The sequence below is a fragment of the Diachasma alloeum genome, unplaced genomic scaffold, assembly GCF_001412515.2.
Source record: "Diachasma alloeum isolate Michigan unplaced genomic scaffold, Dall2.0 Dall_scaffold_00176, whole genome shotgun sequence".
Lineage (NCBI taxonomy): Eukaryota > Metazoa > Arthropoda > Insecta > Hymenoptera > Braconidae > Diachasma > Diachasma alloeum.
In genome coordinates, this window is record NW_021680342.1 from 479,462 (window position 1) to 506,700 (window position 27,239).

At 39.3% G+C, this 27,239-nt stretch overlaps 4 protein-coding genes across 13 annotated transcripts; 1 reads left to right on the forward strand and 3 right to left on the reverse strand.

The window, feature by feature from the left end:
* Nucleotides 1-137: 137 nt before the first annotated feature.
* On the reverse strand, nucleotides 138-4,952 carry LOC107037737 (sodium-independent sulfate anion transporter). The gene is made up of 9 exons (XM_015256487.1): nucleotides 4,700-4,952; nucleotides 4,170-4,569; nucleotides 3,874-4,069; nucleotides 3,341-3,561; nucleotides 2,917-3,256; nucleotides 1,763-2,065; nucleotides 1,542-1,687; nucleotides 940-1,267; nucleotides 138-827 (listed from the first exon to the last, which is right to left on the reverse strand). The coding sequence occupies exons 2-9, from the start codon at nucleotides 4,371-4,373 to the stop codon at nucleotides 667-669; spliced, it is 1,899 nt and encodes a 632-aa protein (XP_015111973.1). The 5' UTR covers nucleotides 4,374-4,569; nucleotides 4,700-4,952; the 3' UTR covers nucleotides 138-666.
* Nucleotides 4,953-5,159: 207 nt separating this feature from the next.
* LOC107047110 lies at nucleotides 5,160-13,896 on the reverse strand. 6 transcript variants are annotated; one of them, XM_015269967.2, is made up of 11 exons: nucleotides 13,580-13,896; nucleotides 11,074-11,176; nucleotides 9,407-9,498; nucleotides 8,433-8,542; nucleotides 8,002-8,124; nucleotides 7,599-7,930; nucleotides 7,029-7,322; nucleotides 6,771-6,961; nucleotides 6,300-6,488; nucleotides 5,905-5,961; nucleotides 5,160-5,693 (listed from the first exon to the last, which is right to left on the reverse strand). In XM_015269967.2, exons 2-11 carry the CDS (start codon nucleotides 11,165-11,167, stop codon nucleotides 5,460-5,462), a joined length of 1,716 nt encoding a protein of 571 aa, XP_015125453.1. In that variant the 5' UTR covers nucleotides 11,168-11,176; nucleotides 13,580-13,896; the 3' UTR covers nucleotides 5,160-5,459. The 6 variants fall into 6 exon arrangements, with proteins under 6 accessions (XP_015125453.1, XP_015125419.1, XP_015125349.1 ...); XM_015269933.2 differs by lacking the exon at nucleotides 13,580-13,896 and adding an exon at nucleotides 12,203-12,820; XM_015269863.2 differs by lacking the exon at nucleotides 13,580-13,896 and adding an exon at nucleotides 11,821-11,893.
* On the forward strand, nucleotides 12,647-27,183 carry LOC107046936 (nuclear protein localization protein 4 homolog). 5 transcript variants are annotated; one of them, XM_029126789.1, is made up of 11 exons: nucleotides 12,647-12,745; nucleotides 13,983-14,095; nucleotides 14,414-14,494; nucleotides 14,651-14,858; nucleotides 14,920-15,079; nucleotides 15,152-15,289; nucleotides 15,819-16,408; nucleotides 16,872-17,032; nucleotides 25,177-25,328; nucleotides 25,869-26,330; nucleotides 27,051-27,183. In XM_029126789.1, exons 2-11 carry the CDS (start codon nucleotides 14,075-14,077, stop codon nucleotides 27,061-27,063), a joined length of 1,986 nt encoding a protein of 661 aa, XP_028982622.1. In that variant the 5' UTR covers nucleotides 12,647-12,745; nucleotides 13,983-14,074; the 3' UTR covers nucleotides 27,064-27,183. The 5 variants fall into 5 exon arrangements, with proteins under 5 accessions (XP_028982622.1, XP_015125235.1, XP_015125165.1 ...); XM_015269749.2 differs by lacking the exon at nucleotides 12,647-12,745 and adding an exon at nucleotides 13,613-13,894 and having other exon boundaries at nucleotides 14,651-14,798; XM_015269679.2 differs by lacking the exon at nucleotides 12,647-12,745 and adding an exon at nucleotides 13,615-13,894.
* Nucleotides 17,109-24,181, reverse strand: LOC107047068. The gene is made up of 4 exons (XM_015269810.2): nucleotides 23,594-24,181; nucleotides 22,456-22,773; nucleotides 21,636-21,785; nucleotides 17,109-20,820 (listed from the first exon to the last, which is right to left on the reverse strand). Exons 2-4 carry the CDS (start codon nucleotides 22,771-22,773, stop codon nucleotides 19,513-19,515), a joined length of 1,776 nt encoding a protein of 591 aa, XP_015125296.1. The 5' UTR covers nucleotides 23,594-24,181; the 3' UTR covers nucleotides 17,109-19,512.
* Nucleotides 27,184-27,239: the final 56 nt, after the last annotated feature.

Here is a 27,239-nt window from a genome sequence, read left to right on the forward strand (position 1 = left end):
AGCCGAAATGATTTTCGAGGCGGTAGATACTGTACTCAATACCGGAAGCAACAGAGTATGATATAAGGTATGCCTTCCCCCTCCGTCTTTCACTCTACTGCGTGGGTTTGTTTGAAAATAATTTGCAAAATCCAACGTTTCGATCTTTTCTATACGGAGATTTTTCATTTTTATTATTAATTCATTCGAGTTTACACATCGGAAAATGTATATTTGCTGTTTGAGAGCAGTTCTCAGCAGTCACGTGCTCTGAAATCAATGATCCATTAGTTTTCGATTTTTTGCGGAATGTTTTTCAATTTTTTTGCGTCGATTTTATTATTTTTATTTTGTAACAACTGTTTTTTTTTTGGTGATGTCTCTTCTAGATTTTTGGTTGATGTTGTGAACATCAGAGCCATCTAGATGAAGCAGCGGCAGAGGTACAACATGTGCAGTTGTCACGACGTATGTAACTAATTACTTTAAATTTAATTAAAGAAGTTGGAATGGAGTTTTCTCGGGGTGAGAGCGGGGGTTTTAAAGCTGGAGTACTCTTTTATTTGTGTTGTGGGTTCTTTGTTACCCCCAGGGGGTGATAACAGAGATTTATTTGTCTTGGGTTTCCTCTGTAGTTCAGTCCGAGAGGATTCAGGGGTTTTACTCTTGTTTCTGGGGAGAGAATTCTCATCGGGTTGGGGAATCAATAGCTCTCGCGATGGAATTCGGATTCGGGAGGAGGGTTTCCGCCTCGGGAAGGGATTCAGCCTCTTTAGTTTCTGATTTCTCGAGGAGTTCCTTGAATGTCGTGACAATAGTCTCCTCCTCTTTCCTGTTTCTCTTTAAACCTGGGGTAAAAATAAACAGATAAATATTAATTCCATTGAAGGGATGAGAATGAAGCCCGTTTGAAAGTATAAATAACAAATGGAGGTAAATTGATTGTTTGCGTCGACTCACTGGCGAAAACGTTGAGGAGGTGATCCTCGCAGTCGATGAAATAGATCTTCGTTACTCCAAAATTCTCGATTGAATTGACCACGTAAGGACTGACGTGGAGAAATATCAACAGTTGACACTTTCCCTCAAATGCGTTGATGAGATTCTCAATCCCTTTGGTGGCGGTATAATCTATCCCCTGAAGCCTCTCAAAGTCCACAACAACTGGGTAAATTCCTTTCGCCTCACGGTACGCTACTTTGATTATTTTTGCCGTCAGGAATGATACTGCGGGGTAAAACAGGCCTATTTCTGGTTTAACGAGGATGTATTTGTCGTCTAAAATGGTCTGAAATGCAACGGGGTAAATCATTAATTACTGCTGAAGGGAAGAATTCATGTGGCGACTTTTATTCGCGCATTTCTCATAATTTTTTATTCGTCTCTGAGGGGTTTCGGGGCGAATTTCATGTCTAGGACCTTTCTGGCTCTAAAAAATCTTCAGAAAAACGTCTTTCGACATTTCGTTTAACTTAAAATGTCCTCAAGATCGGGTGAAATACCCCTTAAGAGGGACTGATGTGCCGTTATCTTTTTTTTGTTGTTGTCTTGTTATATTTTACCTTTTTCGAATGAACTTCAACGGTCGGTCTCGCAGAAAGATAAAGCAAGAACAGAGCATTAACAACAGTTCCAAACAACAATCCAGTCTCCACATTGAGCAAAATACTGATGATGAATGTTCCCACAGCGATGAACAGATCTTTCTCTAGAAAAACAAAAAATCGTATCCCATTACGGTTTGAATAATTAAATCCGCGGGGTTGACAACTTGATCACTCACTGTTGCCTCTCCACAAGACCTTCATGATCTTGACGTCGATGAGGAAAATAACAGCAGCGATGAGCACAGCTGATAACGTGGATCTTGGAATGAATCCGAAGTAGGGTGTGAGGAAACTGAGGGCTAGGAGAGTCATGATGCCGGAGTAGAGTCCAGCCATGGGGGTCTGGATGCCACTGGCACTGCCCACAGCACTTCTGGTGAAGGCTCCGCAGGTCGGCATCGACCTGAAGAAACTTCCTGCTATGTTGCACACACCGAGGGTCAGCATTTCCTGAGTTGCTTCCACTGGACGATCGCGCACTGAAATTTATGATTAACTACTTCATCCCAGCAAACAATTTTTGCCAGTGCCATCTGAAATTTAACAGGACATCGGTAATTTGTCGACAAATTGTCGACAAATGGTTTATTGCTGGGATTGGATTTCGGCGTTAATTAATTACAATATTCATATCGATGCTGATAAATTCACTTGAGGATGAGCAATGTTGGAAGAATGATGATAATGTTGATGATTCTCTCAAAAAGACGATGTCTCGTTCACTATTCTAGATTCTTCAGACTTTTAGAGGATAATTTTTTTAATATTTCGTCGACATGAATGAAATGGCTCAGCATAAGTTTTTCGCAATTTTGTTTTCACTTGATTCATTATAGAATCAAGTGAAAATAGGTCGATTCAAACAGTTTCATTTCTTCACTAATTATTTCTTCTCAATTCTCCATTAATCCATACACTTAAAACCACTGATAGGCATATTCAATATATTCATCAATCATAATTACCGTTAAATTGTGAAGTCGTCAATTTTTAACATAAATCTTTAAAAATTTTAAATATTAAATTAACTATCGATTTGTACATTCAAATTTTGAAATATTCTACTAACCAATAATTTTGGTAGGAAGATTGAAGATTATTTGGATAATCGAAACTCAAGTACCTAAATTTCGAATTAGCTTCTTAACTAAAAAATTACATTTCAATATTATCAAATATTTTATTCACGATCAATCGGAAAATTGAGTTATTAAATTTCATAATATTCTAAATTTTTTTAATGTAGTTAAACTTTGAACAATATAAGGAGATAATCCTTCTTAATATTGTCAAAATCTAATATTATTGGCCATCCCTGCATAAAACTTACCAAAGGCTTTCGCTATCGCAACATTAGCCAAAACTGCAATGAGTGGAACCATGATAATCCCTGAGCCCAGATGGGAACACATTTCGGAGAATGAATACGTGACATTTTCATGTTGAGTCGAAAAAGGAGGTGGAGAGAATTCGGGGAGACCTGGCCTCACAGTGGCTGCAGTTTTAAATATATACTCTCCATTCTGATGATATCTGAAGGTGATGCAAGACGTAATCACCACGATCAACGCATTGCGCGAGATCGAGAGGAACCAAAGGGTTTTTTCGAGTATAATCCCTCCTGATTCATTCCGACGCTTGATGCTATCGCACGGTATATCCTTCAGTTTCTAAAAATAGAGAAATTTCACACTTTATCATAGTTGATAACGAGTCTCCGAAATGTTGTCATTGAGTTGTACGAAGGCACTCACTCGGAATGCCAGCAGAAATAGGATACATGCGACCCCCAGTGCAGTATCGTTCCACCGAATCAGCGATCGTTTTTCGAACAGTTGCACTAGGATATGTATGATGCTCTCTGATTTAATCTTAACACCGACCAATCCGGGGAGTTGAGAAATAACGATTATGACCGATGTGGCTGAGGTGAAGCCAGACGTCACTGGTATCGATATAAAATCGACTAGAAAACCTAAATGAATGTGCAATGTTTATCAGAAGTGTTTTTTTTTAATGAATGCCCGATTTTGAGTGAATGAAGGGGATAAAAAATTCCAAGAAGTGTACCGGAAATTTCAGTAAAAAATTCGCAACAGTACAGTGATCACTTATTCCCTTAGTTTTGCAGGAAAAAAATCAAATTTTTCCACCAAGTCACAATAAAATTTCTAAAAGGCGAATAAATTACACGATTACTAAAAATCCGGGGCAATTTTCAACAGATTATCATCGTTGTGGGCTCAACTGTACAGTATCTTCGCAATAATTATTCTAAAACACCTGCCTAAATTGAAAATTCCCATGCAAAGCTCAGCACAGCCAGCTAAAAAACATAGTAGCACCACAAAATCTGGATTTTTTGTGCTGGTGAACTCAGCGGTAACGAGAGCCATCAACGATGTAGCGCCGATCGAGACTTCTTTGATTGTGCCGAAGAAAATGTAAACGAATCCACCGATGAACGAAGAGTATAAGCCGTACTAAACGAAAAGATCACGTTGATTCGAAGATATTATCAAAATAATCTGAATATAATTTTTCGATTTATTCCCTGAATCGAAAACATTTCCTTTTCCATACCTGCGGAGTCAAATGCGCCAGCCCGGCATAGGCAATACTCTGCGGAATCATAGTGAGGCCCAGAGAAATTCCCGCGATGAAGTCAGAAACTGCGTAAAACCTGGAGTATTTCGGCAGCCATCTCGTTATTGGAACGTATTTGTTAATGTAGAATTTCGCATTCTTCCTCCGCACTGTCTCCTTGCTCTCCTCATTCTCCATCATCTCTTTAGTCGACAGTATTCAGATCAATTGTACTTCTACCGATTTATTCATCAAGTGAATGAGAAAATGAACCACAATCGTTATCAATGAAGAATTATATCAAAACATCTCGTCATCTCCGAGAGGAGATAAAAAATGTGGAGTGATAATTTTTTATTCAGAAGTTGAGAAAATTTCCGTGTACGGTGACAATGACCTGCAATACCATCACATTCTCATTATTTTCTCTCAATTTTTCTCCTGGATTATTGGAGTAATTCAGAATCAAAATCACCCCCGAATAGAGGAAAGATCACTTTTATTTTCAATTGATTATCAACACTTACTATTTATCGACAATTTCACGACGTTCTGACAACGCGGTAGCAACGTAGTACTGGCACACACGCGATTAAATATCAAACAACGATTACAAATAAACCCATTCTCATTATCTCTGTGAGGCTCTCCCAATGAGCCTGATGTAAATAAGACAATGGAAATTATAAGCACATTAGAAGCAATTGTGTGGATACACGGAGTGATAAGAAAATTCCTGACTCCTTCCTACAAAATACCAGAAGCCTCGACCATGACAACGTACAGACTTATCCATAAAATCGAGGCAATAAACCCCTCTGCTCGGTGCAAGACCTTGTTAGAAACATTTACGAACAGTTGAAGCCTAGAATCACCTCATACGCTTCAATTACACACTATTCATCACGTCTCGTCCCACCTCTCATCATTCAGTCTCAAATGGAAAAATTACCTCTCGGAGAATGCAGGGGAATGATAAAGAAATCCTTCTACTCTCAGATATTTATTTCTAACAAATAATATATTACCATAAAATTGTTATATCCTCTGTACATTATTCATAACGATCGATTACAACATCAAATATTCAAATGTGCACGTGGCATCGGCAAAGTCACACGAGATTATTCCCAAACACCTTCGTTCACCCAAAATTTTGAATTTCTCGGACGTAAAAATCAGAATTAAAAAATGTCAAAACATCAAAAATGATCGTGAGCCAGTTCGCTCGTTATTCAATAAATAATGAATAAAAATCCTATAAAAAAACTGATTCACGAGAATAAATCAGCGAAGTTTTTTGTTGACTTGGTCGATCATTTCATCGACCCGTTGCGATGTCTCTCGGAATTTATTGGGTTCAGGTCCAATCATTTGTATGAGCTGGGGCACTTCTTGTCCGCTGATCTGGGTGAAACGGGCCAGTGCCTTCATGCAGGCGAAGAGCTGCTCCTCTGAGGGACTGCCGTTGAAGTACTGCAGAAGGGCCATTGTCAGTTCCACTGCCACATCGTCAAACACCTGAAGAATTGAGGGAAAAATCATTGAGTAATTTCCCTAACGAATCGATAAGGAGTATGAAGTGATCTTGGATGACAACAGAAAATGAAAAAAATCAGATGACGGATTCTCTCAGAGGTTCCTCCATACATTGAATGATGAGTGATGGATGTCTTTCATCGACTCACCTCGCAGTCACAAATAGAAGGGGAAAAGTAACTGGGATAGGTACCTTAGAAGCGCTGCCTTTGGGTAATAGTTGCCGGAGGGCTTTGTTTTTGTTCATTTTCTGAAAAAATATATCCAATCCCTACAAAACAATCCATTTCACCCTCCCCACATATTTTTTTGGTCATTCATTTCGTCAACATAATCAACAAGCATTTATACATTCAGCGACAATGTAAACGTTCTTATCTGTTGTTCTTATTTTCATTTCTTTGGATACATAGACGTTAATAATACGACTCTGAAGGCAGCACTTCTGTTTGGATAACGTTAGACATCGTTCTGTTATCGGCGAGGTTTAATGCAAGTGAGACAGACAACTCGAGTTACATTTTATTTGTCATCAATGATGGAATAAGTTAGACGAAAAGCCAGAAGGATACAGACCACAGTTTTTACCTCCTTGCAGGCGAGGTTGTGGATTATCGCGATGCCACGCGCCTGGAGGTCGGGGCATTCCGAGAGGAGCGAGTGCACTGAAACTTTAGTCGTTACTCTGATGTTACTGATTCCTTGGTTGTTGTGTTGCCATTCGGAGATGTAGAGGAGCCATTCGGAACTGCTGAGGTTCTCGAACATATTTGCCATCTGACAGGGGATTAGCAAAATTAAATCGAAGGGCTTTATCAATTGCCATTGGGGTTTTGTTGCATTTTTATTTCACTACTCAATTCAGTGGAAGAATTAATGTGACAACTGAATAGTTGATGAAGACAGTATGATTTTTTCATCACGAGATTTTCATGTTTGAAAATTTCCTGTAGATTTTTTATAGATTTTCTATCGAATTTCTTATTTTATGGAGACCATAGGGAGGTTTTATGAGGATAATATGGTTTCATGAGGATCATATGGAGATAATACACTTACGAATTGTGCAAGAGGAAGTTGCTCTTCCACTGGATGACGATCGATATCATACGCGAAGTTCATTATTATATGTTCCCTCCTGTCCTGATGCAGCAGGAGAATTACATCGTCTTTCAGAGCTGCAGCACTGAGGATGTTCAGTAGCCTCACCCTTGCAGCACTCTCCAGTGATTTATCGTAAAGGATTCGTCCTGAGAGTCAGAATAAAAGTCAAACGTCTGTGCAGGCAGAATACTTAGGCATAGCTCAAGCACTCACCGACAAAATTGAGGAAATTATCCCCCAACGCCCAGGAGCCTTCGTTCTCCAGGACGTACTGGCGCAGCTCCTCAAGATTGGTCTGTTCAGTTTCATTCAATTTGCCTTCCAACAAACCAACAAGAGCCTCGAATTCAGCAGCAACGTCCAGTAGATCTTTGAATACAATTGGGGGATCCCTCTGACGTTTTCTCTCCTCTATCTCTCGCCTCTCTGCTGCTTCCATCTCTAGAGCTCGCTCTGAGGGCAACATTTCTGCTCCCAAGTCACCATTCGTTGGTTGCATTTCGGCTACTGCAGTTTTCATAATAAAATCATCAATTCATTCAAATTCTTCATGTTTTCAGAGATTTTTTCATTTATTTGTTATTTTTTCTATTCGTTTCTCAAAATTAAGGAAACTGTAAATTTTAGTTTGATTATGCTATGGAAATGAATAAAAATCAAGAGGTTTCAGGTGAATATATTGAAAATTCAAGTAAACTGTAAAGTTCGCAATATTATATACTGCCTAAAAAATTACTAGTCAACTGGCCACGAAATTCGCATTTTTTTGCATATTTTACTAACCCTCACTATCTGCCATGGCTGCACAATTACTAGGGCCTGTACTATTACTCTCGCTACCACTCTGCTCCCTCAACGCCTTGTCCCTCTTCTCCTTCTTCTTCTTTTTCTTCTTGCGTTCCTTCTTAGCTAATTTCTCGTTCAGTACGTTTCGCCTCTCCTCTAAAGCAATTGAATTTAATCTCGCCTCTTCAATTTCACTATTGAGCAACTGGTACTCAGGGGATGCTTCGCGCTGTATCCTAGGTTCGACGAATCTCTGTCCAACCGTAAAACCCGCGCTGGATTGACTCGCCAGGGATTCTATGAGTGGTGCCAATGCCTGTCCCACGGGTCTGCATGAGAAAATCTTTATTAATAATTTGTGAATAAACATGTTGTGGTCGGAGTCGTGGGGTGCACTCACGTCTTGAGAATTTCCTCTGGCAAATCCAAAATGTATTTTGGAATACCACTGCCCACGAGGAAACTGCTCACCTCGTCAGAGAAACTGTTGCAATTCAGCCGTAAAAGATGGTACGAGCCAGTTCTGGGAGAATTATTGTTTCATAGTTCATTCCGCAATTGTGTGGGTGCAATTGCGGGGTAATTCGGGTTTTGCGTTCAATTTTTTTCATCGGAAGACATTTTTAAACGGGAGAGAAAGAACAAAGTATTGAATACATTTTCTACTCTTAATATTTCGATCAATATTCCATAAATATTGAGATGGATTGAATGCGCAATCAGAAAGCTACTCTCAAACCTAAAAAAATTCCGCCTAATGAAAAAAATCGATGCATATCCCTAATTATTATTCGATTGCCTGAAATTGTGTGAAAAAACTCGCCAACTCACACGAATTTAGATGTACCGAGTCCGTTAATATACTCCAAAAACACTGAGTACGGGAGAAATGTATCGCCAAGCTTCTCAACTCGCTCTGGTTCCCCGAGGACAGTTCCACCCTGAAAATAAAAAGGTCCATCTCATTGAGGAGAATTGTTATTCCCCAGAGATTCGTCGCGAAAGATTCCGATGGAGTTTATCACCACGTTGGCTCTAATTTTAGATCGGAAACGCTAAAAAACGCGAGTCGCAATGTTTTCCACAATTTTTCTATGAAATTTATTTTCGTCGCGAAAGAAACCCCCGAAATCTCCCAATTTTCTGAAATATCGGATAATGAAGGACGATGGTTCGAAATATGGATCAACTTCACAACATACGTGGGAGTGAAAATTCACGTAATTCCAGAGGAGAAATGTATTCTGAACTGGCACTTCACTGATGAAAATGGTGACATTTGTCGTTTTAATCTGGTAGTTATGTTGCGTGACAGGACATTAACCACAAGACATTCGAGTTATGATATACACTTGATGGCAAGTCAGGGACACCAGCAAGGAGAGTTCGGGGTTCAACGTGAGGATAACTACAAGTTTGAGGGGACTTACCGGCAGGCTTTTCTAAACCCTAAGACGTTCCGCCCAAGATGAGTATGAGAAGAGCGTGAGTGTACCACCCGAGCTGGGTGGTGTGAATTATATTTAGACCTCACCCAGACCAAATTTAGTACAACACCGTCTGACCGAGAGCGTATCGTATGGCCGGTGATGCCACTGGCATTACCAAGTTGTACTAGGAGATAAAATTGAGGGAGAAGAGGGAAACGAGAGGAAGAGGGGCTCAGAATGAGAAAGAGACGAGTTGGGAGATTGAAGGGACGTGTGGATGTGTTTTTATCCCGTCTTCACGTGTCTCGGGATGTCAACACCTCTGCGGTCGTTAAACTTGATCAATTTGGGGGAATTTTTGGGGGCTCTACTTACGGGTCTGACACTCTGAATTCCCGAGGGGCCGAAGAAGTACTCGCGACCGTAGGCGACTATTGCTGTATGCCAAACACCGTCCAGGTGACGACCTGAGAAAGAAATTTATTCAATTATCAAATATTTTTGCGAATTTATTTGTTTTTCATTTCCACGTGATTTGGCGACTTTTTTATTGGTACTCAATCTTCCTTAGAATTTAAAACAAAATATTGTAAGTTTTTATTGGAAATTTTTAATACATTTGCATTAGATGCCAAATGCATTATTCAAAAATAACAATAATACAAGAAATGCAGCAATCATCACGTTGAGAATATACTACTCTACAGTTAATTTAATTCTGGGAATTCTTCCTTTAATTTCATAATTTATCTACTGCAATATTTAATCTTTCCAAGTGTCTTGTGTCTCTGTATATCCGTAAAAATATTTTATTTTTTCTTATTCTAGATATTCCGCTCAAAATCCACATAAAATTCCTAACAGCAGTTAATCTCTTCGAGTTAGAATCCAATAGATCTAATATGTTTCGTAGAATTCGAAAAATAATTTTACAAACGAATGCATTTGCACTCTTCAGCTTGCGTTTTAAACAGAATGTTTCATGTTGAAACAAAGTGATGGAAATCATTCGAATCAGGTCCATCCACATTACAACTTGCATTGATAAACAATCTCGAGGCTTCCACCTTGAAACTCAACAATATCCCCCAAACATCAACAATTTACATTTCCCTGAAACTACTACAGCACTGAAGGTTCAATGGAACTCAGCAAAACCCGGCATTATGCAAAAGACGAACATTTGACCTACATTTTTCAAAAATAGAAAACACTTCCGTGAGTCACTAATCTCATTTCTTTAATATTCTTTTTCATTCTTGACACCGTCACATGGGGTTGAGTATTCTATTCTGGCGCGGTTTTCTCGGTAGGCCAATTTAGTCGGTATCTCGGGGACCCCAGCTGCGAGGGGTCAGAAACCTCAGAGGTCCTCAGAGCGAGAAATCGCATTAATGAGCCTCAAGGATGGCCATCAAAATACCGAATGCAATTGCACGTAATCTCCCGAAATACCTCGGGATTCCACTTTAATTTCTTTTATTCTGTTCTCGTGCTAAATTAACCGTTGAATATGGGTATTATTTTTACGTATCGTCCGTGTGTTTTCAGTGCACGAGTTTCCGCAATTCTGCATGCCAAGCTTTTTCGTGTATAAATAATTCATTGCGTTGTGGGTAAATTGTCTATTTGCTTGGTGTTAAAGAGCTCGTTAAAGAGCCCCAGTGTCGTTATTTCACTGGAATAAAATATCGAATCGTCATCGTGTTATATGTTTCAGAATATATTTCACGGTTTATTATTAACTCATCGGTCAGACAAAAGACGCGAAAATAGAAATCTCTGAATTTTCGCCCAATTTATATTCGTAGAGTGACTGCATTTGGCACTGTCACAGGGTGACGCTCGAATACTCTGATAGTACTCGAAAATGCCGGAGTGAAAAAAGCCGACGAAATATGTAAGAGGAATCCACCTCCGTAGGAATCGATTTATTTTTACGAACAAAGTCCAGGGGAATTTCATTCGGCGATGGTAGACGGTGGCTTTGTGACGTGTCATTTATTTTTCAAGAAAACATTTTGAATTCCAGTGACGTTTACCTATGAGAATCTGCGACATCATTGCTGCCATTCCCTTGGTCAGGTCGTAGACGTATAATTCTACTTTTGTACCCATCTCGTCAGCGTCTTCCATCGTGCCTAACTGAAATCAACAGTTGATAAATTTAATTCAATGAACCATTAGCAATATCTTCAAATTTAAGTGACAATTACATTTGAAGATTACATTACATTAAATTGAATTGAAATGAGTTTTTATGATGAATGAATACTAAAATTTCAAAAATGACATGGATATTCAAATTAAAAATTAAGCATTACATTCAATTGAATTCACAACAGATTGAGGATTCTGAAAAATAGTTACTTGAATTTCCAAGATATTAAGTAATTTTCATGTTTTTTAAACCTGAGAACAAATCTATGAAACTTTCCTGTAAATTATTCGTTCAAAAATAATTTTCTAACGGTGTAACAATCCTTCTCGATTTAATCCCATCAGTCAATTGATAATTGTTTACTCAACGAATAAACCTCAAGGATAAAATCGGTTATATCGTAGGAAAAACGTCTTATTAATATCAAACCCTTCAACACCAGTAGAACTTCTCCTCTTAGATCAGACAAGAAAGAACCGAAGCTCTGGGGAATAAATAACTCGAGAAACCACGAAGACCCAACAGATTTCTGAATAATTGTTAAAGTACTTCGAGGTCCTAGGGCTTTATTTTGGCACCTGGCATTCCGCCAACTGTACATTTCAATTTCTCCCTTCTCAATACTCACAAATCTTCCTTGATGAACTCGCGGTATATACCGGTACATGATTGCGTAAAATACTAAACTTGAACTAAGAGAAGTCAAATAATCGCCGGGTGGCACATGCGAATCGAAAGTACTAATGAGTGATTAGTGTTGGGGTGAGTCACGTCGAGTGAATTTACTCTGTCGATCATCACGTGTCGATCATTGGCCTCGGTGGGCATTTAAAATAAATAAAAGGGGGCTTTCCGGGCGATGAAAGCTGCAGGGATTGATCGAGCAGTGATCGACATTATCTTCATCGATTAGTTTATCGAGTCGAGGCCGGTAAATCAGTCTGTCTTCGGTTTCCCGGTGGCAATTTGAATGATTTATTCTAGGGGATGAGGAGCTTTTCCTGACGTACCTGAAGGACTCACAGATGTGGGAACAGCGGAATAAATTGGAGAGATTTTTTTCACTTTTTGGTCTCGAATACTATCACTTAATCACGAACTATTCGAATGAAATTTCGCTCACAAAGGCCGGAAGTGTCCCCTGAAACGGGGTAAAATGCCCTCGGCAGTGTCGCTAGGTGGGCAACTGCCTGGCAAATGCATCCACCACGCGTCTACGACCGAGAATTTCACAACTACAACTAGTGAGCGGTGTGGACAATCCCGAGTGAGAGACCCAACAAGCCCAAGTAGGAAGAAGGTAGGAAGTGGGAAGAGGATGGACAGAAAAATGGAGAGGGCGGTAGCAACATCTTGGCACGTAGAGGTTTTAACGAAATATTAAGAGGAGGACTCGTCAGAAAAGAGGGTCAACTTATACTCGACCTGGGGCAGTGATTTAAGGAGGTGCATCTAGAGATGAGATAATGCAGAGAAGTCGCCAAAGGGGTCAACGGAGAATTAATTATTGGAGACAGCAGAACTCTGCAGAAGTTTAAATAGAAAGACTTCCGGTTAGTTCGGATATTGAGTTCAAAAGCTTTGGGAGCTTAGGAATTGTAAATTATAAATTGCATTTTCTTGCATTAAAAAAAAAAGTCTGAGAGTTGGCAAACGCCAACAAAATTAATTAAAAATTGTTACTTGCATTTTTGGAAAAAAAAAATTTAATTATTGAAGGCACCAATTAATTACACAATTAGAAATTTAAATATCAAAACTTCCGGTTGCTCCGTAAATTTAAATATAAAACCGAAAAATTAATTATTAATTAATTATAAAACTGAAAAATCAATTACTTGAAATAATAATAATTCTTTTCAGTAAAATATAATAGTAGTTTTTTTATTTTGAATTCTGCAGAAATTTAAATAGTGAAATTTCCGGTTGCCCCGAAAATCGAAATCCAAATATCAGTGTTAACAGATCGTGACGTCATCCCATTTAAAATTGTACAGATTTTGGCTATAAACCGCCAAAATGTGGCAACCCTGCCAAATATAAGTCCAAAAATCCAAAATAAAAAATTGTGTTAACTTGTCTAAGAAGAACAAGCCCGAACAATTAAAATAAATGGAACAAAGGTAATTTTAAAAAACCACCTGCAAAAGAATAAAGAGGAAATCTAACTAATTACTTTCCAAATTCATAAACCGAGAGCCTTGACCCGCTCACCAAGCCCCGGGAACCCCCCAAGATGATAATTAATCATCAAAAAATAATCGATCAACAACGCAAAAAGAATGACGCCTAGTCTCCCAACGCATGGAATACCGCGAAGACCGCCCGGGCGAGACACAAAAAGCCTCAAAGATTCTGAAGCTCTCTTATTCATTTCGCTTACTCACTCTGTCCCGCTATCCCTGTAGTGGTGTCACACAGACTTCACCCCTAGTTCCCGCAGTGGCGTGCAGTTGCGACTGTGTGCGTCAGCGAAACGGAGTAACGTGACAGAAAGAAACGTCCTGGTGTTATCGTTGTGCGAAAACTCAGGATTACCGCAACGTCGATTTAATTATCAAATCGCCTTGACCGCTGCACATTAATCCAACAATTCCAGTGACCAGAAACCGTTGAATCTCTCGTGGGTGTGTGCGAAAAACCCCAAGAAATTTACTCAATCAAGCCGAAATAATTGACTCATAACGTCAAGTTATTTGTAGGTTAGGTCGCCCAGGAGTTGACTCGGCATAAATTTTCATTGTGCTTGTTTGGTTAATTTTTTTTTTATCGCATAATACAACCTTCTAGGGACTTTGTACACATACTGTTGGAGCTTTTGGTGATCACCAGACAAGCGGGACAGAGCTCCGAACAGCTGATGCTTCACAGCCACCGGCGAAATGTCAAAATCAAGGGAAATTGTAAGTTAAATTATAATCGGGCTTATTACTTATCGATTCATCAGCAATTTCCAAGATACGCGCTCTCGATCGAGAACGTTTTGCATTGCTTGCTCGGATATTGGAGCACCTCGTAGGGAGCTTTGAGATTGTTTACCAGCGGTGGACACACGCGTCCAGGCTGGAGTGACTAGCGTTGCTGTAGAAACGTACGCGATATGTAGCTAGCGCGCGATAGACGCCACTGCACTCGGTTTATTCAGCTTGATCGGTTCATTTGGGGGTTGAGGAATGTTTCGGAGCCTTTGGGGGATTCATTGGGGCCTTTCACTGTTGCAGACACTCAGGGTCCAGTCGCCAGAGGGAACAAAAAGGATTGACGTCGATCCCACTGACAGTCTTTCCCAGCTCTTTGAAAAGGTAATTATCCAATTAAATTAGTTAAAATCTCCAATTAAATTAGTTAAAATCCAGGGATTTATGAATCGATTGGGCTCATTGATTTGTTAAATTACTTTGTCACATTTTGTGATGATTATTGGAGGCATCAAGTGACTTACTAACTCTCCCTTTCAGGTTTACGAAGCATTTCAACTCAACAGCTTTGGATTCAGCCTCTACAAGGAGAGAAATCACAAGAATGAGATACTCTCATCGAAAAGCAAATCGATAGCCGCCTGTGGCCTCGGCCACGGAGACATGCTCTACCTTGCCCCTCTCAATGGTGCTTTTCTATGGAATAATTCATCTAGCAACACCTCTGCTCAAAATTCCACTGGAAGCAGTGCGTATTTTTTCAACTTGAGTGATTAGTCATTGGTTTATTCTTTTATTTTTGGTTCCAGCTGATGTGACACCCATGGAAGTGACCCCCAGCACTAGTCGGGGCACGAGTGGACGACCCACTGTCACAGCTCGACCTCTTGCTAATGTCGATGAGGATGAAGTGGACCAGCAGCTTTGGAAAATGGATGGGAAAATTCAGCGGAAACGCGATGAGAAATTGTGCGTTTTCGAGGGTTTTCATTGTTTTCAGGGAATTGATGAGGTGTTTATAATTTTTTTCTGGGATTTCAGGTGCAGGCATGGGGCTAATGGATGCTGCGTCCACTGCTCACCGCTAGAACCGTTCGATGAGGCTTATTTGAAAGAACAGAATGTCAAACATTTGTCTTTTCACTCTTATCTCAGGAAACTCACTGCCGGAGTAGACAGGTAATTAAGTATATTTAGCCAGTGTTGGTAAATGTGGTTTTTTCGTGGTCAAGGAAAATTCTGTAATTTTTTCGGCTGACAGCAGAACATATAAAATTAATCGCAATAGTCTCGGCAGAAATGAATAAACTCTTTTTCCCTTGTACACAAGCTCTTATGAAATTTATGTTCAAATTGATAATTCACCTACTAGAAGACTCAAAAATAGAAGGTAATGTGTACAGTCGGACTAAATTCAATGGCCAGAGAAAAATCTGCGGTACCCGGGCAAAAAGAAGAAATATTTGAATGATTCTATTTCACATAAGGCCTGTTAGCGCATGCTTTTGGTGGATTTTGTCTATTTCATTTCTAAATAATGAACATGGGTTGGTGGATTGAAATTTTAATCAAAGTGAAGATCTTCATCTCTCAGTTAAGGATAAACATCCTTAACGTCGGCAATTCCGTACAATTTCATTTTATGAAACCAGAATTTTTGGAGTTTATAAAAAATATGCGAATCCATTTCCAACGAATGATTTTCCAGAGGGAAGTTCCTACAATTAGAGGACATAAGCTGTCGTATAAAGAGAGGCTGCAAGGACCATCCCCCTTGGCCACGCGGTATCTGCAGCAAATGCCAGCCCAACGCAATAACACTCAATCGTCAGCCTTACCGTCACATCGATAACGTTGTTTTCGAGAATGCAAGTTTAGTCGAGCGTTTCCTCAACTACTGGCGAAGTACTGGTCACCAACGTCTGGGCTATCTGTACGGTAGATACGAGATTCACGCGGATGTGCCACTTGGGATAAGGGCAGTGGTGGCAGCGATCTACGAGCCACCCCAGGAGAGCACGAGGGACTCGATTGTACTTCTCCCAGACGATACGGACACTCTTGTTGAGGAAGTGGCACGCAAGCTCGATCTGAGGAGAGTTGGCTGGATTTTTACTGACTTGATCGCTGATGATGTCAAGAGGGGCACTGTCAAACACGTTAGGAATATTGAGAGCCATTTCCTCACTGCTCAAGAGTGCATCATGGCTGGACATTATCAGAATCAACATCCCAATCCCTGTCGGTTCTCACCTAGCGGATCTTTTGGATCGAAATTTGTCACTGTCTGCGTAACAGGTAATAACTAATCATTTTAACAGAAAGGATAATGCAGAATTACTGTTTTAAAATAACTTCATGCATTCTTTCGACTCATTATCAATTTTTAATGGATAAAATCAGTGTCTTACTGTACTTTATACATTAAATACTTTGGCAAAGAAAATTTTTTTTTATGAATAAAGCGTGGAAATTCTTTAAACATTTGAAGACATGGTCTTGAGGGTGAAAATATGATGGTTTGTAAATTATTTACGATAAAATCATTCATGAACTTTCTCGTTCATCTTGAAGCCACCCATTTCAGTATCGTGTGGACCTGAAAATTGCAATTTCATTCAATATTCAAGAAATTAATCAATTCGTTGGAAATTTCATGTAAATTGTTGAATTTTTTTTCGTGCCATTTAAAGAGTAATTTTCCAACAGTGCAGATAATTCATAATTAATTGAATGTTCTTTTTGTTGCATTGATTTTCAGGTGATGACAAGAACCAAGTACACATGGAGGGTTACCAGGTCTCCAATCAGTGCATGGCCCTCGTACGAGACGGTTGTTTTGTGCCAACGAAAGACGCCCCAGAGCTAGGCTACGTCATCGAGTCCACGGACAAGCAATACGTCCCAGATGTTTACTACAAGGTAAGCAAACATGAAAATTCATCTCTCATGTGCTCTCGAATAACGTTTAGGATCAAATAAAAGAGACACCCGAGGCTGAACGAAATCAAGTAGTTTATAAACCAAATCGACAGGTTTCCTTTCAAGTACATCGAGTATAAGATTATTTTATGCGCAGATAGTATCAACGAAAGTACATATAGATCCCTTTATAAAATAACACAATGACCGAACAAACTAACAGAACAGCAGTGGAAAATGCAGATAAACTAATGATTAATTCATTTCATTTCGTTATTTTCGTTGAATTTTTACTGCAGTTTTTTCGATTTGTGAGGACGAGGACTAGATGTTCCAATGTATCTCTCTAGTTTTGTATAAGCTACACATTGCCTCGTCTCTTTCATAAAAATATATCTATATACAGGTGGGAGAACACGCCATTCCCAGTGGAATCGTAATATAGTCATCTCGATATTAATTTTTTTTTGGCGCTGGTGCTATACGTCGGAGCTCGAAAAATATACTTGCACATATCGTCTCGCTCGCTTTGGAATAAATTTCACATTTTTATATTTTTCTTAAAAGTCTAATCACGACACACGCTTTATCGTCTCTTCAATCGTTCTTATGTCTAGTCAGCGAACTCGTTTTTCTTCGTTAATATAGTTTTATCATTTTTTTTTCGGTTATTTTTCGTCGTTTGAACTCGTCGTTTGTCACACATAAAACACATTTACCATTTAATCAACAAGTTTTGCTTTGGAACTTTCAAGTTCAACATCGAGTGAGGTATATCCTCGTAGAAGGCATCCGCAGACGACGTGGCCTGAATATTTAAACTGTTTTTTTCTATTTATTTTTCGGTATTCATGTGGACATTTTCTGTCCATTTACCCCCTTTTTTTCTATTCCGCATAGAGTAATGCCACGTACATGAAATATTAATTTTTTTCATTTTTCAATGAACGCGCGAGTATTCGTGGTTACATTTTTATCATATAGTATAACGAACGATTTCACAGAGATTTTAAAATATTTCATTTTGTTTCGTTTGTTCCACTTTTTAAATAAATTTTGTAATTGTAGTATTTGCTTCAATGTCCAATTATACGTAGATATAATATATTGGCTCCCTCTCTCTTCTCAATTAATCACACATTGATCACGGAGCTAAATTCTAGTAATCGTTTGGTGTACAGACTTTACAGGAATTCTGATTATAATTCTAGAAAAAAAGACTTGAAACATTTTGTTGTCCTTCTAGTAGAAAAAAAATTTATTTTCTACACTTTAGTGAAAATTATAACTTTTTTATGTAATTTTTACTCAAGTTTTGATGAAAATTCCTAAAAATTCAATACACCCCACGATGACTAAATTTCAGGACTATTTTTACTGGAAATAGTTCTCCATGCGTCGATCAGAAATTAACGAGGTAAATTTTCGCGTTCTACGCTTCAATTAGGCCTCGGATACATTTGCACAATTAAGAATCGTCTAATATCGAATAAAATTAAAATTAACATGGGCCTCGACAGTTGCTGGGCGAAGCAAAAAAGAGGAGCAAGGACGACATTATTTATTTACTTGAGTTTATAATATTCTTTCATTGATCTGTGGGAAACGGGGATTAGTTGAGTGACACTCTCTCGGGTGCTCCAATTCTCTTTTGCTTCATTTGTGGTTAATAATCCATTGATTAACACCACATCGATAGAACGAAAAATCAATGGTCTACTTATATCAGTCATAGATTATCCATTGCTGGATAAATTCTTTAAGCAAGCTACACGTATCATAAGATTATTCACATTCATTTGCTGACGCTGAAGAGCCATTCAGCGAGTTAAACACACATGTAGAGTCCTCCGACTAAAAATATATTTTATATTTATCGATATATTCGCTTTTGTGCAATGCACGAATTATTCAATATTCATGATTACTCCCGATTTTATGGATTGCTCTAAATATAAGTTTCTCATTATCGTATCGAACAATTCTACGTAATTGTTGTTGCATTTGTCATAAAAATAATCCAATGATATCCTCGTTTCGCACTCAGAAAACAAAAAAAAATATATAAATTCGAATAACACGATTATCATACATCTAAGAGTTTAGAAATCGATATACGATCGATTCTGAGGTACATATTGTGTCGATCAATAATCATTATCTAAAACAATATCCTCCCTGGAATAGTTCACCCCTCAAAATTCCACCGTTATTAGCAAAATACAGTTTTTAAATATAATATTCGCATGTTCATAGTCTTCTCTCATAAATTCTCAATTTTAAAAATAGATTTCAACATTCCATAAATCTTACCCACTCTACAATGACAATTCCCTCATTCTAAACCCCAATATTATCGTCATAAACAATGCATCCCAAACCCCTTAACCCCTACCCCATAAACCCCATTAATCCTCACAAAGAAAGCTCACAGAGATCGTCGGCATAACGTAATCACAATCATAACAAGAAATTGAACGTTACAATTTACCACACTTGGTGATTAAAATGTTCTTGGTGGGCTTTCCAGTCTGATCGCCATAAGTGGAAATTTTCTCAATCAACTCCAGCCCCTCGACAACATGTCCAAATATACCAGTGAAGCCCCTCATCTCCTGGAGAATAATTCTGAACTGTGAGCCCACCATTCCCATATTATCGTGACGCTTCTGCGTTCGTCGCATACCGACAGCGCCCCTGACAGCTGGAAACTTGGTGTCGTCGGGCATAAAATAGCCATCCTCGAAGATACTTCTCCCCCCTCTTCCATTATTGAGCTCGAAATCCCCGGTGATGACGGACTCACCCTCCCAGCACTGGAAGATCGAGCAGCCCTTGTACCCAACGCCAATTTCACCTGTTGCAAGAACACTGAAGTTCTTGGCCATTTTTGGTGCCACATCGGGTCGTACCTCGATGACAATCCTCCCATGTGGCGAGCCATTGACCTCGATATTAAAATAGTACATGGGGTAGGGGTTGGGGGGTGCCCTCAGGGTGATGTTATTGTTGTTTACCTGAGTCGGTGAGAGAACTGAGACCAGCGGAGGGGGATTGCCACCACTGCCTGGGCTTGTGTCTTGAATGTACGCGTTTTGTGGCTGAAGTATTGAATTCGGTACTGGCACGGTTTTTAACGAGGGTGAGCCAGGTTGTATGAGTAATTGGGCGGTTTGGGCTTGAGGCGCCAGGGGAACTGGGTGAATTTGTATTGAACCCGGGGGCATCATATTCACGTGATGATAGTCTATCGAACCGTTCTGAATGTGTTGCTTGCTGAGAACGTGACGCGAGTACAGCTGTGACATGCAGTAATTAGCGAGAAATAGAATGGGATTTTGTGCTGCTGCTATGTGACTTGGGGCTCTTCCATTGCCCCCGGGCGGGAGGATCTGCTCGCCCGAGTGAATGCCCGCTAGGGCCTGTTTTAGTAGAGCAAAATCGAAGACTACACCTGAATTTCCTATTAGATCGTCCAACTGACACTGCAGCATCATCTCCTGGTACTTTGATTGGAGTCGTTGTTTCTCCATGGCTAGTTGGGCGTGAAGGGTGCAGACGTCAGAGGGGTTGTCACTCACTTGCAGGCTCGCTTTTGCTTTTCCAAGGGTCTCACGGGCGTCCGATATCTCGGGGAAGTGCGTCCAGCCATTTTGGAGGTCGGTTTCAACGTGGGTCTTCAGGGTCACGCAGGCTTCTAGGACTTTTATCAAAAATTCTCGTTGTTGCATCGCTAGGCGCTGAATCTCCGTTGATAACTTGCCCATTGTTACTAGTTCCAGTTGAACCTTTGGGGAAATCAATTATTGAGTTGTATCGATTATTCAATTGACATGTTGGTGGCGAAGAATTTATTATTTTCCTTCACGCTCAATAATTTTTTTACGGGTAAAAGAGGATTCCATAGGCTTTTTCGAAGAATCAATCTTTCATAATGAATCATTACGTTTCACTAATTCATTTTTGTTGTTTATGTAAATGTTTCTTGATATTTCCACTATAATCACGTGTTATTGGGGTAATTTTGTAGTAGACAAAATCATGACATTAATATTTCAGTGATTGACATCTTAACGATGAAGGGTGAATTTTTATTCTATTATTTACTTTATGTTTACCAACTTTGTTTTTATGACGAAAAGGGGTTCCTTTGGCTTTAAAAAAAAATCAATCATTTCGAGTGAATAATTCTCTCATTGTGACTCATTTCTAAGTAAAAAGCAAAAAATATCATGAATCCAAAGCGAATTGATGCAAAGTAATAATTCATTTTCGTTATTTGTTTAAATATTTCTTGACATTTCCCCCAAATTCACGTGTTGTTGGGGTAATTTCATAGCGAACAAAAGCATGATATTAATATTTCATTGATTGACATATTAACGATGCAGAATGAATTATTACAGAGATAACTTGAGGAGTTCATTAAAATTCACGATGATTAGACTTTTATTAATGAATCTTGGTGTCCATGGGTTCTTTTCCAACTTTAATAATAGATCACACCCCTAGTCATTATGTACGAATGAAACAGAAGCTAGAATTTCGGTGAAAATAACGATAAATCTCTGACATTAGACACGTCAATACTGAAAATACTAACGTCGGATATGAGCTGTTCTTTGGCATCCGTCTGAGTCTTGATCTGATGGCCAGGATGATCCTGCGGTGTCGCGCAGGCTCGACACAGTGATGTGCAACACGTTGTGCACCACAGGGCAAGGGGCATACCATGTGTGTGGCAATTTTCGCTCTAAAATCATTGTGAAAAATCGACGAATGAGGGAAACAGACAGCATAATATGCGTTCAAGTGTTTTACCAGTTTAGATCGACTAGACTGTTCACATTTCAGACCCAGGGCTCTGACTTACATCACAATCCGCTTATGACAGTGGTATGGATTCACACTTTGTCGTGTGCACTTTAATGTAAGGCAGATTCTCTCAGATTAATTCATTTTCATTTCCTTATCATTTCGGTAATTTAAAATAGGCCAGCCCAAAAAAAACATTTTTTGAATGGAAATTGATGAATTCATGGATTGATGTCAATGAAAATGTTTCAATTATACGAAATAAATAATTCAGTCATTCTAAATAGATCTCGTAATAAAATGAGATGAACGATTTATTTGATGGAAAAAACCGCTGCTAAAAATCAAGTTCATTTGCTTCAATTAAGCCATTTCTCTGGGTGTACAAAAAAGAATAAATTGGGAATTCAAAGTAATAGTCGCCTGAATTCCCACAGTTTGCAATAATTTCAATGACCGTTAGATTCTAAAAATTGAAATTTCATCGAATATTCGATTCACTCGCCAATAACAAGACGCGGAATTCCCCCAGAGTTACTAGTTACTTGATACTGCAAGACATTTTTCCTTGAAATCTCAATCGTAAAACTCTCCAGATAATAAATTACCTTTCTCTCTTTCTCCGCTGGCTTAACTGTTGTGCCATTACTGCTTCTCTTGAGGTAGGAAAAATGATTGGCCAGTGCCAGTACTGGTGAATTTGTGGGAAGTGCATCGGGCCCCTGATCACCGAGTTCGGTTCTCTTCCAACAGTGTGCGCAGAATAATTCACGTCCCTTGAGTAAATTATTCTCAATGCAGCGCAAGCAAAAGTAGTGCTTGCAACTCAGGTATTTCGGGCATTGATCGTCGTCGTTGTACTTTAACTTGCAATAACCACACAGAGTCAATTCCTCAAGGTCTGTGAGCACACTTGGATCCAGCATCTGTTGAATTAGATCCACGTCAATGGGATTATGCAACAGGGTCGGTAATCTCAACGGGGGTTTTTATTTCTCTGCCGATCGAACGATAAAAATTCTGGATGACGTTTGGAATGCGCGTGCGTTCGTAAGCCCGCCAAAACGCCCAGTGGAATATCAGCGGGCGGATGTGCATGCTGCAAGAGAAATGAAAAGGGGGCGGTTCGCAGAGCCACAGTCGAGAAAAAAAAATATTTAAAAAGTTGTATTCGCAAAGGCGATGAAACTACCGAATGAAACTCAATCTCTCATTCTTCCATGACTCAAAAAACGACGAAAAATTCTTATTAATTGGGAACGTAATTACCGCGTAATGAGGTAGGACGAGTCAATTATCGAGCAAACGTGAATCATTGATAGATTACCTGAAACAATTTCCGTCCCTTGGTTTCAATTTCGTCATTAAAATGCCCTAATCTCGCTGCCGAAGGCAGTTTAAAAATTGAAGGTTGAAAATTCAATTAAAAATATTGATTTCTATCCATAAAAAATGAAACGAGGGAATAATTTCACCAGTAATGGGTCACTAAAACCCCTCAATATCCCCTCAAGTATAAAATTTTAATGCAGGCCACGGATTACCCGCGCTTTTGCCCGACAACACACAACAGAGTGCAAATAACCCACATGCACGAGAGAGAATAAAGAGGGGAGAGAGGTTGCCGGTAGCCGCGTTACGCCTCGAGGAGTGGTACCACACATCACCTTTCGCGAATTCCCGCGCATTTATTGCGAATCCTAATTCCCGCGGATGATAAAAAAAAAAAAAATGATGAAGCCGTACCGTGTCGTGATGGGTACGATGACTGGGAGGCAGATGATCCCAGTCGTGTCGTGATGGGCAATTCGGTGAGGTGCGAGAGGAGAGGATGTTCCCGCCCGCACCTTCCACTGCCTCTCCGCAGTTTACCAGGTTTTCTTCCTTTTTATCTCGTCATGAATTCCCGATAATCCGGTCCATGTGACATTGCTCCACCACCGGCGAACATTCACAGTATGTTTACAAGAAAATGCGAATAATTCTCGGAATTTTAGTCACAACTATTTACTCCCGCGCTCAGCGGCACTCGGACAACAGTCGGTGTTTTGTCAATTCACAATACTTCACGTCAACACTTTTTGTTAAAAATCACGTACACCACTGTGTCACGGGGAGCTGATAAATCACGATTAATGAGTGGTTGACCCAGGCTTTTGGGTAACTCTTGTCAGAGCTGGGCTCTTCCCTTTTATCTGATTGAATTGTGGTTGTGTTTTTTTATTGAAATTCAACCCCAGCGCTAACGTATTGCCACATCATGATGTTTGGTTGACTACACTAACCACTGGCATGGCGGCGAGGGGGAAAATCCCGAGCCGACGACCACTACCGACCGACACACCACACCGCGCTGGCGCTGCTCACTAGCTGTACCCCGCGATACAGCATTTCACCTCCCTACCGCGGTGTTCGACCCTCTCCACAAAACGCTGTTGCTTGCTACTCCTTTCCCTCACCCCGTTATTTCGCCGATGCTTCGGGGAACGCCATTTTCTGGTATCAACGAACCGACGAACCTGCCGCCAATTTATCTCCGGCCAATGGGGCCGGTTGTACGGGAGAAATATCACTTATCGCCGCTGGATATTGATTCGGGGATTTTTTTTTATTTAATTTTAACGTGCGATGGGTTTTTGACATTTCGTGGGGATTATCTGACGGTGATTGATGGCGGGAGAGGGTGGACGTTGATCGATCTCGGCGGGAATTTCAAACTTTTGGGATTGATGAGGCACACCGGGGCAGAACGGATTTTTGGAAACGAAAGGGGAACTTTTGATGAATTTTATTTCGGTGATTTTTTCTATTTTTGGGGACTTTTGGGCTGGAGAATGAGGCAAAAGTCATCGCTGTTGGAAAATTATTATTTCAAATGAAATTTATGGGAACATTTTGTCGCATCACTGTTCCACTGAAATTTCAAGGAATTGTATGATTAAAAATTTCGTTTGGAGGAAAATATCGACGAAAACTGTAAATTTCGGTTCAATTGTTCCATGAAAATTTCTAAAAATTAAGATGAATAAGAAATTTCATGGAATGCTGTCTCAAATGGATTCAAATTTCCGGAAATTCCTAATAGTGTAGGAGGGTGTGCCCCAATTATCCCCTAATTCCTCATTTTTAACGATTCAATTTAGTGCAGGATTAATTCCCGGTAAATTGGACTTCCCTGCTCAGTTCTCCCGGCGCTTCTGCGTTTCGCAGTGAATCCACAGAAATTAATCGATAAGGCATTATGAAACACGGCGGGAAATTGAAATCCCCGGGGCTGATGGGGGGGCCCTTCGTATTTCGATTTATCGTTCTACGGTTTGTTGTTTCAGGAGAAAGATTCATATGGGAATGAAGTGTCGAGATTAGCTAGACCGCTCCCAGTTGAGTACTTACTGGTCGATGTGCCGGCATCCACACCCCTGACGCCCCAATTCACATTCTACGCCAGTGAAAACATCAATCCGTTTCCAGTTGAAAACAGGTAAGTGATGATTTAGGGTTAAATAAGATGATTCGATTATAAATTTCGAGGAGATTTTGACGAGGAATAGAAAAAAATTTCATTACAACTAAATCATGACAAAAGAAATGTTAGAAGAAAGTAATCAACTTCCAAATATATTTCAAATAATGTGATAAGAACAATTGAATGTTTATAACAACTGAATTCTTTGAATTTTCATCAATTATTCACTAAAAAAGAATGTTAAAAAGAATATATAAGTTCCCAAATATATTCCAAATGTCAAATAATTCATGAATAATAAATGTCAAATAATGTGATAGGAACAATTGAATATTTTTCTTCAACTTAATTGCAGATCTAAAACTGAAACAAAGTTTAACCCGCAAAAAAAAATTGTCATTATTTATTCACTAGAAGCGAATGTTAAAAAGAATTTCTGAATTCCCAAATATATTCCAAATGTCGAATAATTCGTGAATAATAAATCTCAAATAATGTGATAAGAACAATTGAATGTTTATAACAATTGAATATTTTTCTTCAACGTAATTGCAGACTGGTGGACGGCCAGATCCAGGAGTTCAGTTCACTGTGCACGTACATGCAGCAGTTCACCTCGGATCAATTCATGGAGGCTATTTCAGATTTTCACTTGCTCCTGTTCATCGCCACGATGGACATGCTCCCCATGATGGAGCACATGCCGGAGTTGCTCGAGGCAATCCGAACCAACGACAGAGAGAAGGCAGCGGAGTGGGCCAAGAGTGAACACTGGGCGACTGTTGAACAGCTCATATCAGCCACTACTGCCTCCTCACCGATATCCTCACAGCGAACTGGCTTCGGTGGTAGTGGATCGAGATCCAGTGGATCATTGGCTGCTGGCAGTGGTGGAATGGGCGTTGGTGTGGACACCAATGTCAATGCATCCTCCAACCAGCCACTGTGGACGTGTCCACACTGCACATTCTTGAATCCAGCTGAGATAGGCACCTGCGAAATGTGTAGTTTGCCGAGGTATGTCATGAATTATCAACTCTAATTATTAGTTATTCATTTAGTAACTCTGACTATTTAAATTTTCGGTATTACTTTACAACTGTCTTGAGTACATAAAAAGTACCAGAAAATTTTTTTCTTTTAATCTATTTCTCAAAGATACACTGTTAACATTTTTGCTGTATTACTGTTCCACTGGAATTACAAGAAATTTATTGAAAAGTTAAAATTTTGTGGAAACATAAATGGAAACTGTCAATTTTAGCTCATTTATTCCATGAAAGTTAATGGAAGTCAGGAAAATTCAGGTGAATGTACTCTGGAATTTTCAATTAATTGAATAAGTAGAAATACAATGAAAATATCGTCATTTTCACTAGTATCGCATTTTCACAATAATTTCATTTAAAAATTCTGAAATTGTGAACAGATTTTTCAATTTGTAACAACACTTTTTAACATGTCACCAAATTTAATCCCAAACTAAAATATTTGAATAATTTTTAACTGTACTTTTTTTTCTTTGCTTGACAGGATGTAGTGCATGTAGCACAGTGAATGCAACGTTTTTTTACTCCTCTGCCTTATTTATATAGAAAATAAAGCCGAGAAACTGTTGAGAATTCAGCCCACAGGCAACTCAGTTTCAGCACCTTTTTTTTGTTCTTTTTGAGAAACTTTATTTGGTTTAAATTATAATTGTGAGAAAACACAGAAAAAAATCCTTGTGATTTCTAGGATGCTCCTCTGAGACGAGCGCTGAAGAATCGGTTATAACAATTTTTACGTACATCCGAGCTACGACTGATTACAACTGAATATTTAAGAGAGAAAAAAATAAAACGAAAAATTAAATGACATGTGAATGGCACCTGAATTCAATCAACTTTTATTCATAGAATTTAAAAAAAAAGAAAACAAGTGATA